The 12500-nt window shown below is 32.9% G+C and overlaps 1 protein-coding gene across 1 annotated transcript in view; it reads right to left on the bottom strand.

Annotated features, from left to right (window-relative positions):
* Window positions 1–12500, bottom strand: part of LOC132123338 (chloride channel protein 2-like) — a 60123-nt gene that overhangs the window by 21632 nt on the left and 25991 nt on the right. Inside the window, exons 3-10 of the mRNA XM_059533890.1 lie at window positions 8735–8866; window positions 7388–7516; window positions 7164–7297; window positions 6352–6429; window positions 2314–2392; window positions 623–748; window positions 444–528; window positions 1–28 (exon numbers count right to left, since the gene is read on the bottom strand). The exon at window positions 1–28 is cut by the window's left edge and continues 74 nt beyond it. Of these exons, the coding sequence (XP_059389873.1) occupies window positions 1–28; window positions 444–528; window positions 623–748; window positions 2314–2392; window positions 6352–6429; window positions 7164–7297; window positions 7388–7516; window positions 8735–8866 (791 nt within the window). The remainder of the gene's footprint in view (window positions 29–443; window positions 529–622; window positions 749–2313; window positions 2393–6351; window positions 6430–7163; window positions 7298–7387; window positions 7517–8734; window positions 8867–12500) is intronic.

Below are 12500 nucleotides of genomic sequence, written 5' to 3'. Positions count from 1 at the left end.
TAAGGCTCCACCAAACCCGCTGGCGATTCTGCAGAGAGAGTGACATCATGCATATTTATTACGAGTGGGATAAAAATGCTCATGAATAAATCATTCATAATACAGTTCATTAGATGTTTTTGTTTGTGCTCTCATCAAATATCTGCTGGGTACAAAGTGTCTAAAACAAATTAGCAGAAGACATTTGTTCACATTTTAAATAATTATCAGACTAAGCAATAAAATAAACTACAACGGAAATATATTGCAAGCTAGAGAAGAATATTCAACCAGTTTTGATGGATAAGTAGTTACTCAGTATTTTTTTTTCAATGCAAACAATCATTTGTCTTGTTTTCAAATCTAAATATCCTTGAAACAAGATACTTTGCAAGACAAATACATGAAGAAAATAGATTTTTACATTGGTAAGAAGTGTTAAACATCAACTAAGCAGAACTGACCCGATCACAGCAAATGCTGGAAGCTCTTGGAGGTCAAAGGGGAAGTCCAGTCTGAAGCGTGTTTTAAAGAGAGCTGTGATCGTCTCTGAGGGAGAGAGAGAGAGAGAGAGAGAGAAGATTCCTTTAACTCTCAACATAACACATCATGTGTTTTCTAAAGCGTATTAATGCCCACAAACCTTCATCTCTGTTCCACACGGCCAGAACTCTGAAGATAAAGGCACTAAACGTAGCAGCAAAGAATCCACGCCAGTAATTTCGTACGGCGAAAAATGTAGAGGTGACCTCGATGCTAAATAACACACCTGAAATAAACAAATATAAAGTTATCTTTATGGAAAATTTCAATGGTTTTTAAAATTTAGAAAAGTTCTACATTTTTTTTCAAACTTAAAATTTTACAGTTTTTTATTGAAATTTTCTAAGTGTATTCAAATACAGACATTTACATTTGTTACTTTTTTATTTTCAAATTTAGAATTTTTTTTACTTAAATATGTAATTTTAATTTTAATTAAAAAATGCCTAAGTGTATTCAAATTCAAACATTTAAGTTTTTTTTCAAATATAGAAAGTATTTTCAAACTTAGGAATTTTCTTTTTTCAAATTTAGAAATATTCCAAATTTCTTTTCAAACTTAAAAAATTCACTGGTTTTTATATAGAATTTTTCTAAGTGTATTCAAATACAGACATTTCATTTTTTAGGTTTTTCTTTTCAAATTTTGAAGATTTTTCACATTAAGAAAGTATTTTCAAACGATTTTTTTTTTCAAATTTAGAAATGTTCTATTTTTTGCAAACTTAATGCATTTTTATATAGACCTTTTCTAAGTGTATTCAAATTCAGACATTCAATTTTTTTCGCTTATTTTCAAATTTTGAATTTTTTTCAAACTTAAATATATCCTTTTTTAATAAAAGAATTCTCAGTGTATTCAAATACAGACATTTTAGTTTTTTATATAAACTTTTTAAAACTTTTTTAACTTTTTTTTTTTTTTAATGTTCTACATTTTTTTCAAACTTAAAAATTGTATGTTTTTAATACAGAAATGTTCTAAGTGTATTCAAATACAGACTATTTAATTATTTATAATTTAAGGACATTTCCTAAGTTATTTTTTTCAAACTTAAACATACTTTTTTAATTAAAATGTTGTGAGCGTATTCAAATACAGATATTTTAGTTTTATCAAATATAGAAATTTTCTAAGTATTTTCAAACTTTGAAATGTGCTACATCTTTGCAAACTTTAAAATATACAGTTTTTAGAGAAATGTTTTTTTTTTTTTTTTAATTTACAGTAAATATTCAAACAGTGTATCACCTAGTTAAAACTGCATTAACTACATAGTAACCATACATATGTAATTATATGTCAATTATTTAGTCTTCATTTAAATGTTTCTACTGTGTGGGCACCAGAGTTGTGTGCCCTTCAGAATGCCTTATAAATGCCATTTTAATTCCTGAATTGAGATTCAACCAACAGGATGCTAAACTAAACATTTCATGGGATTACATTTTTGAACCCAAATTATTATTATTATTTATTTTTAATTTATTAAAATGCAAAAATAAAATTATAGTATATAATCATGGCGGATGAACATTTTCCAAAAAGCTGTAATTTACAAATATATACAGATGTTTTCTGGCATAAAAACTGTCTGAAATATTTAGAAGTGTACATGGATTGTTTTGAAGGCTGTTTACTGTTTAGACAGTTTTCATCTTAGTTTAGAGAAATGTGTCTAATTAGTTTTGATTCATTTAAATTCTGAATATCCACACAAGGTTGTTTGGTTCTTGTTGTTCAGTTTCTCTTCGGAAATGTTATCCCAAATAAACACACACACTTCTCACCTCCAATAGGAGCAGCAAAGCAGCATCCGACCCCGACAGCACATGCAGCCGCAAGCATCTCGATGTTTCTGGACTCATTCTGTTTAATGCACACAAGAGAAATTTAATATTCAACAGCAGACAACCTTGCCTATTTCAGCAAACACACACACACAAACAAAAAGTAAAAGAACAAACACACCAGCACAATCCAGGACTGTTCAATACACCAACACAATCAAACACAATAAAAACCTACTTGCACAAAATCACAAATTATACAAAACACACACCATCTATCACAGATACACACACACATAGACACACACCTGCGTTTGGTAAATCTATTTAGAGATGGGTATCGCTGTTAGTTTTATCCTCATAAAAGGAAAACTTTATCAAGAGAAATGCAAAAATACACACATGATTTGACTTTGATAACACACATACACACTTATGCTCAGCTAAAACTCTTCCCAGGTTTTCGGATTTACTATTTACATTTAGCAGCATTTTTTCGTTTGTTTCCTGATGCACAATACTTGATATAAATTAAATGTTTCTGCAAAAAACATGATTATAAACATTTGACTTCCATGGATCTGTTCATTATTCAGTTGAATAAGACAATTTGACCAGAGATCAAATTTACTCAAACTTTTTTTTTTCACTCAAAAACAAAAAAGGAATTAATTTGGTTTAAGATGGAAACACACACACACACACACACAATTTATTTTTAAATATTTTGTTTTACTCATAAAGTTAAAGGGTCATTCCACCCGTGGAGACATGAATGTGTATTGAAAGTGGGTCATATATGTAGTAGAATAGTACCATTTTTTTTTTATTTTGGTCCTTCTGGGCCTATAAAAGGCAGAAAATAACTTTTTAGAGCTTTTGGACTGTAGACAACAATCCCCATAGTGCATTGCAATGCTCAGCTCCGCAAGCCACTCCCACTACTCCGCCCATCAATGTGGATTATAGTTGAGCTCTCCTCTACGCTACCGATTGTACAACCCGAATTCCGGAAAAGTTGGGACGTTTTTTAAATTTTAATAAAATGAAAACTAAAAGACTTTCAAATCACATGAGCCAATATTGTATTCACAATAGAACATAGATAACATAGCAAATGTTTAAACTGAGAAAGTTTACAATTTTATGCACAAAATGAGCTCATTTCAATTTTGATTTCTGCTACAGGTCTCAAAATAGTTGGGACGGGGCATGTTTACCATGGTGTAGCATCTCCTTTTCTTTTCAAAACAGTTTGAAGACGTCTGGGCATTGAGGCTATGAGTTGCTGGAGTTTTGCTGTTGGAATTTGGTCCCATTCTTGCCTTATATAGATTTCCAGCTGCTGAGGAGTTCGTGGTCGTCTTTGACGTATTTTTCGTTTAATGATGCGCCAAATGTTCTCTATAGGTGAAAGATCTGGACTGCAGGCAGGCCAGGTTAGCACCCGGACTCTTCTACGACGAAGCCATGCTGTTGTTATAGCTGCAGTATGTGGTTTTGCATTGTCCTGCTGAAATAAACAAGGCCTTCCCTGAAATAGACGTTGTTTGGAGGGAAGCATATGTTGCTCTAAAACCTTTATATACCTTTCAGCATTCACAGAGCCTTCCAAAACATGCAAGCTGCCCATACCGTATGCACTTATGCACCCCCATACCATCAGAGATGCTGGCTTTTGAACTGAACGCTGATAACATGCTGGAAGGTCTCCCTCCTCTTTAGCCCGGAGGACACGGCGTCCGTGATTTCCAACAAGAATGTCAAATTTGGACTCGTCTGACCATAAAACACTATTCCACTTTGAAATAGTCCATTTTAAATGAGCCTTGGCCCACAGGACACGACGGCGCTTCTGGACCATGTTCACATATGGCTTCCTTTTTGCATGATAGAGCTTTAGTTGGCATCTGCTGATGGCACGGCGGATTGTGTTTACCGACAGTGGTTTCTGAAAGTATTCCTGGGCCCATTTAGTAATGTCATTGACACAATCATGCCGATGAGTGATGCAGTGTCGTCTGAGAGCCCGAAGACCACGGGCATCCAATAAAGGTCTCCGGCCTTGTCCCTTACGCACAGAGATTTCTCCAGTTTCTCTGAATCTTTTGATGATGTTATGCACTGTAGATGATGAGATTTGCAAAGCCTTTGCCATTTGACGTTGAGGAACATTGTTTTCCACAATTTTTTTACGCAGTCTTTCACAGATTGGAGAGCCTCTGCCCATCTTTACTTCTGAGAGACTCTGCTTCTCTAAGACAAAGCTTTTATAGCTAATCATGTTACAGACCTGATATCAATTAACTTAATTAATCACTAGATGTTCTCCCAGCTGAATCTTTTCAAAACTGCTTGCTTTTTTAGCCATTTGTTGCCCCCGTGCCAACTTTTTTGAGACCTGTAGCAGGCATTAAATTTTAAATGAGCTAATTAAGTGGATAAAAGTGTAAAATTTCTCAGTTTAAACATTTGCTACGTTATCTATGTTCTATTGTGAATAAAATATTGGCTCATGTGATTTGAAATTCCTTTAGTTTTCATTTTATTAAAATTTAAAAAACGTCCCAACTTTTCCGGAATTCGGGTTGTAAATTATTTGGCACAATTTGTTGTGAAGAGTTATTTTGCGACCCAATTAATGTTTTTGTGACAAAATGGTGTGCACTTGCATAGTACCGGGATGTTGTTCAAGAACAAGGAAAATACCCGGAGTGAGTATTCACAGATTCCCGAAAGTGCAAAGAGAGTGGACTTGTGCAAAAAGTGGCTACGGGCTATCAATAACCCTAAAATCGGTGAGGACACAACACTTGAAGCACTAAAAAATCAGATGGTGTGCAGTTTACATTTCAAGCCTGAAGATTATGCGCCTAACCCCCTAGGATTGAAGAGACCCGCGCTTTTGAAAAACGCAATTCCTTCAGTATTTTCCTTGCTAGACGATGACGACGAAAAGCCAGAAACTTAGGGAACCACCAGCACTAGCAGCACTAAACGCATTTGCCTGGAGGTAATGTTATTTCTGACTAGACTCTATTAGCAGCTAGTGGCTACTGAGAACACACACTGACATAGTCGTCTGCTGTAAAGAAACACATCTCCTATGATTTTTCTGTTTACGAACTAAATATCTTGTATGTTTTGCTCGCTTGTTGTTTTAATGCGTCTGCCTCAGTAACTAACGTTACACTTGTCAAGAAATGAGTAAGTAAAGTTAGTATGTAACGTAATAATGTAACGTTAGACACTTAGATCAAAGTTATATATAAGTTTGCTATTATTGATGTAAATCAACCATGTTTTACTGTGTTAGTTTGACGCTTTTCATGTTTTTTTTAGCTGCTCGTCGCTGTACTGTGGCTCATAAAGGTAGCCACGAACATCCGTTTCTAACATAACTTTGTCTAAATCAAAATCCTCCCCAATGCATCTGTCTGAAAAATCAGTATTTTCCTCCATATTTTCGAAAAGTTTCTCCCGGTGAAATCAAACGCACGGGCACTGGTCTGTGATAGGTCTGTTAGCGCATTAGGTACAACCCCCTATGGGCAGGTTTGAAAGGATGGGAACTTGTGCTTGTAGTCTTTACAGAAATCCACCCTTTTTACACTTCCTCCTACAATGACGTCAAATGACGATTTTTGCGTCATTGTAGGAGGAAGTGAAAAAGGTAAATAGTGGATTTCTCTCGTCTCAGGGGAAAATGAGAGAATGTTGCACAACCATTCAATAGTATGACTGGTTTTCTAACAATGGACGTCTTAATGCAAATGGGTGGAGTGACCCTTTAAAGTTTCTTACACCAAAATAGTTTTCGAATAATAGTTTTCTTGTAGTTCTCATTCTCAAACAGCTTTTTCTCATTTCTGTAAAACAGTACTTACTGTATTTTCAGAATAGATAAAAGACAATAAAACAATAATTTATAAATACTTGGCCAATATGACCCAAGATCTTGACAGATATCTTGTGAGATTCCCCCACTGCATTTTATATAATTAGTGGAGTCTGCTTAAAAGTGCAGGTTACAATTACCTCATAAATTCCACCAAAGAATGACATGAATTTGCAGAGAAGAGCAGCACACAAACTGGCAATGTGCACAAACGGACCCTACAGGATAGAAAACACACACAAGGCATGTGATGAATTCAATTTCAAAGTAAAGATTCTTTAAAGACATTATAACAACGCAGAGTGATGTGAAAGATTTATGCTGGAAAACTAAAAAACTGCTTTAAACTCTTATCAAATTCGGGCCAGTTTTGACTGGGAAGCTGAACATAAAAAAAAAAAAAGAATTAAAAAAAAAAGTACAGTTTATATAAAAACATATCAACTATGACTATTTTTTGAGATATAACCATCGAAACTTTTTAAACTGAATGGATTTGGGTCAGTTTTGACAGTTTGCTTTACACATTAAATTTACATCTATTAGTTAGATTTGTCTCAAATTACAAATTACTAAATACATTCAGCCTAACACACACTTTCAGGACTGGATTCTGTTGGTACATTTGCATATGTATGCACAAAGATACAATAAACAGACAAATTATGAAAGTGATAAAACAAATAAACTAGATTTAATGAACTACAGCCAAAATGGGTTTTTGTCTTGTAGAATTTGAAATTTAAAATATTTCTATTTTAATTAATAAAAAGGGGATACATTTAGTAATAACAGTCAAACATGGTAACATTCAAATCTTTGACATTTTTACACAAACAATATAAATTTTGTTGAAAAATGAATGTTTTATAAGCTCATGTTTCACCGGGTCAAAACGGACCCGAGAATGTGAAAGGTGTTTAGAGTTTCAAGGGTTAATCCGTGTGTTCACCTCCTTGCCCAGAGGTAGCCCACTTCCCAGTGCACAGGTCAGTCCAACTACTTTGGCCACAAATGTTTTTAACGTGAGATACTCCTTCAGCACCACTCCTCTGAGAATCGTCTTCATTTCAGGAATACCAGACCCTGAATGAGAGAGAAACACAGGGAACCACTGCTAAATAATGAAGAAATGCAGAAATATTTTGTGAGTGTGTGAATGTAAGCGTGTCTCACCAGCGGCCTGCGGTGCTACTATGTGTGTGAAGCCTGCAGAGAAACTGATGAGAACCACAGGATAAGTGACCCAAGCTAAATACTGCAGGATTACGTTACTGTCCAAACCCCCGTACATCCACTTCTGTGCTGTAGAGAGAAAACACACAAAACAATTACAGGATATTCTGTATGGGCTGTACTACAAAATTTTACTTACAAAGTTGACAAAGTATTTAGACAAAAACATACTTTAGTCAAAGTATAAGTCAGCATATTTATATTTTACTTAAGTACATTTATTTCTATGCTTCTGAAATTGACTGATAAATGTAAAATACTACCAGATTTTCTTATTAAAATAACTTTAAAGCACAAAAACAGCTTGTCTAAACAGTTTCTTTCAATTTTATAACTTTGAACATTTCTAAGTTTGAAAATCTTTAAATCTTTAAAACTTGGAAATATAAAAAATAAATAAATAAAAAGTTTTTAAGTTTTAAGTTTTTTACAAACTTATACATGTTCAAAGTTTTTCCCAAACTTATGAATTATTAAAGTATTTTTCAAACTTAGAAATGGTTAAGTTTTTTCCAAACTTATAAAGGGTCAAAGTTTTTTCAAACTTAGAAATTAGAAATGTTTTTTTTATTCCAAACTTAGAAATGTTCAACGTTCTCCCCAAACTTATGAATTATCAAAGTATTTTCCAAACTTATAAATGGTCAAAGTTTTTTCAAACTTAGAAAAGTATTTTTTTTCCAAAATTTTGAAATGTTCAAAGTTTTTTTTCCCAAAATTAAAAATGGTTACATTTCTTAGAAATGTTCCATATTTTTTCAAACCAAGAAATTAGAAATGTTCAAAGTTTTTTCAAAACTAGAAATGCTTAACGTTTTTTTTCAAAACTTAGAAATGTTTAAAGTTTTTTTTCCAAACTTACAAACTTTTTTATAAACTAAGAAACTGAACATTTAATAAGTTCTTTTTCTAAGTTATTTTTTTCTTCAAACTTAGAAAGTTTTTCTTGCAAACTTTGTATTGATCTTAATTTGAGGTTTGAAAATATTCTGAGTACACAACACACAAAAATCAAGAATCTGCACACCTAAGAAAGGAAAAAATTATGTGCACGAGGACAAAACAACATGATTACACTTTTCTGCCAATGCAAAACGTAACTGAAAATGAAGAATAAAAAAATAAACCTGTACTAAACTTCTTATTCCTTTGTTATAGACATTTATTAAGATATTTACTTATTTGGAGTAACTAAAACCATTTTAACTTCTTTAGAAAACAATTTGTCCTTGGTTCTTTAGGGAAATCCAAAAACAAAACAGACATCTTCACCTCACACAGACTCACCTTGTAGAAGAAGGGCGATGCAGAAATCCATAACAAAGCTGACCAGAGCCATGACGAGTCCCAGCAAGATGAGGAAGATCCAGTCCTCGCCGACCCGCGACATGAGGAACCGCTGACAGTGCACTGCACAGACTCCACAGAGAAAGACTACATTACCCACAATGCACCAGCGCCCAAAATCAGACTGCACTACTCAGAAAGTACCAGTCCAAAGCTGGAAGACTCCATAAACAACAACTACAATACCCACAATTCCAATAGCAGTGCAATGACTAAAAACCTACAATTTAAAGTACACAAAAGCAAGAGGAATCAGCAAAAATTAAACAACAATGTGCAAAAAGAAAAAAAAAACACACAATGAATTTACTTTTCTGGCACTATAAAAAAACTTTATAGACTGTAGAATAATAAATAAATAAATAAATCTCTAACCTTTTAAAAAACGCTCTGAGCATATATTTTAGTCAAATAATATTTGTGAACTACTTTCCCAATAAGGCCTTCCATCTTCATTATTTTTTACAATTACCCACAATGCTCTTTTTAATTCTAAAAAATCTGAAACAATGACTTGTACAACTCAAACGCACACACAGTGTTAATGCATTGTTACATTACTTGTTTTAGTAAGTCAGAAGGTAAGATCATATTATGGACTATATCTGGTACGATTTTGTGTTACACTTAAATATATTTCACTGTAACTTGCAAAACATGTTAAGACGATGTAGTCAGTCACATAAACTACACACAGAATATAGCAGTTATAACAGTGTTTCACCCAGCAGCTGAAGAGTCGTGACAATCAAATAATTCTCATTATCTTTTATAAACACTGATAAATTAGCTGATAAAAAGCACTAACGAAAAGTGCACAATAATACCAGAAGAATGCATTAAGAGTGTAAATAGAGTATATTTTGATTGCATGTTCAACTTTGCAGTGCAAACTCTGTCTAAGATTGTACTTATGGATATATATGAATACACATTATTTGTATGCATATGTTTACTTTTTTTATTTAAAGTTTACTTAATTTTTGACAAAGTTTTTGTCATATATTAGTTTTTTTAATGCCTATAAAGTATTTAAGCTTTATTTATTTAGTTTTAGTACTTAAACGTATTTTATTTCAGCTGGTTGGAAAGGCAACATTTTTCATTTAGTTTAGTTTAGATTATTATTATTTTTTTTTTATTTATTTATTTTTATTTTTTTTTCACATTTATTTTTATATAGTGTTTAATTTTCATTTATTTCGCTTTTGTTATTTTAGTACTTAAACCTATTTTATTTTCTTCCATATTATTTCAGTTAACATTTTATTTTCACTTTAATTTACCTAATTTTGTTTTGTGTTTTTGTCATTTTTAGAACATAAAAAAACATTGATATAGTATTTAATTTTTCATTCAATTTAAACTAAATAAAAATGAAAAGTTTTTTATATTCATATTTTTTTTACCAGTTAAACCATTTTTTTCATGGTTTTAGTTTCAGTTAGCGATAATAACTCTGGTGCTCATTAAACGATAGTTCACCTAAAATGTGGTCTTTAATTACTAACCCTCATGTTGTTCCAAACCTGTAAGACCTTTGTTATCACATGGACTATTTTAACAATGCCCTCACTGTGTTTCTGTGCCTTGAATCTGTTAGTTGTGTTCCTGTCTATGCAGGGTCAGAAAGCTCTCAGATTTCATCATAATATCTTAATTTGTGTTCTGAAGATGAACAAAGGTCTTACAAGTTTGGAAAGACATGAGGGTGAGTAATTAATATCAGAATTTTCATTTCTGGGTGAACTATCTCTTTAAGTCAGTCAATCGATCTGTTGATTTGGATTGACTTTTGTTTTAGATATAAGGTGTTTGTATGGAAGTGTGCTTTGCTTGTGTATGTTCTTAGCGCTTCTGCAGGAACAGCAGTCCATGAAACTCAAAAACAGCATTTCTGAAGTCATTTTTAAAACGTGAACGTTTAAAACGTTTTAAAAAATTCGTGAGCCGTGAATCTAAGCATGTCTTCAAACAAACATAATGCTCTTAAAATCAGTGTTAAAGCTATGTTTCCAGACGTCTATAATATTGCAGCCAGTAACTTTAGATAAAAAATGAGACATGAAAGTGTGTTAGAATGAGATGCACACACACACACACACACACACACACACGGAACGTGTAAATGTCTTGTTTATGCAAATGTAATGAGGCTGACGCGTTTATATAAGAGTGTGTGTGTGTGTCACTGCTGGCTTCTCTTTTATAACCCAACTCCATCAAAACAAAGTCATTTGCTTGCATTTCTCTCTCTCTCTTCTTCATTTAACCCCTCGCTTTCTGTTCTAAAGACTAAAAGTACCTACTGTTAGCCGATCCGGATTCATTTTTGAGCAGCCAAGAACCAAATGAATGTTTCTTAAAGAAACTTTTGAGATGTGATATGTACTATTTACTATTTTACAAAGCTACTTTTTAAATATATACAAATTTGCAGATATATACATACAGGTGCAACTGAGGAATTAATATCAGTGTGGAAATTTACAAACTGGTTTTGTTGAAACACTTAAGTTTAATGGATTAAACTTTTTTGAGCATTATCAATTTACTCTTTAATTTTCATTGAGACAACAAGACATTATTAGTGTAAAAAGAATTCTTCAATGTTGTAAGAAAGTAGAGTTTCTGTATTTCTACTTCAAAATCTAATTCAATGTGTTGCTGTTTCTTTGTAATTATTTTTGAGATTTACAAACAATTTGTGAGTGTTTTCAGTGCAGGTGAGGAAACTGTTAAATACTTTTGACAGAGTTAAAATGTAAATAATGTTAAAGAAGTTAAATTAAAGTCAAACTATTCATAATTTAAAGGAAAAGCTGCACTATTTAAAATAGGTCATGCAACTAGTAAAAATAGTTACAATAACTCTTATTCAGTTATTAATCTGCTATTTATATACATAGTTAATGTATTTCCCAATACTTTATATGATAAATAAGTAAATAAATAAGAGTACACACACACTTTAAAGAATAGCATCAATGGATCAAGGATATTTGATAGCATTGTTTAAGTAAGTGTTTAGCAGCGATGAGTCGATTAACAACAAACTATTATTTATTGGTTTAAATGGATGCATTTAGATTGTATTTTTACCAGAAAAAAAGTCCGGCGGTGAAGAATCCAGGGCATATTGAAACCCTGAGAACAGACCACAGACACACAGTCTGAGGAAAAGTGTGTTTGTGGAGAGAAAATGTGCCAAAAGATAAGAGAGAGAGAGAGAGCTGGCAAGAGACACATCTAGAGATTAGAGAACAGATCAGCTTGTAATTAACACACACACACAAATAAACAAACTCACACACATACACACACACAAACTCTCTTACACACACACACACACACACACTCACACACAAACTCTCTTACACACACACACACACACAAACTCTCTTACACACACACACACACAAATAAACAAACTCACACACATACACACACACAAACTCTCTTACACACACACACACACACACACACAAATAAACAAACTCACACACATACACACACACAAACTCTCTTACACACACACACACACACACACACATACACACACACAAACTCTCTTACACACACACACACACACACACACACACACAAACTCTCTTACACACACACACACACACTCACACACAAACTCTCTTACACACACACACACACACACACACAAACTCTCTTACACACACACACACACACACAC

Source organism: Carassius carassius, chromosome 41 (assembly GCF_963082965.1).
Source record: "Carassius carassius chromosome 41, fCarCar2.1, whole genome shotgun sequence".
In the NCBI taxonomy this organism is placed as follows: domain Eukaryota; kingdom Metazoa; phylum Chordata; class Actinopteri; order Cypriniformes; family Cyprinidae; genus Carassius; species Carassius carassius.
The sequence above is the reverse complement of the archived record's forward strand: the minus strand, read 5'-3'. Positions and strand labels throughout refer to the sequence as shown.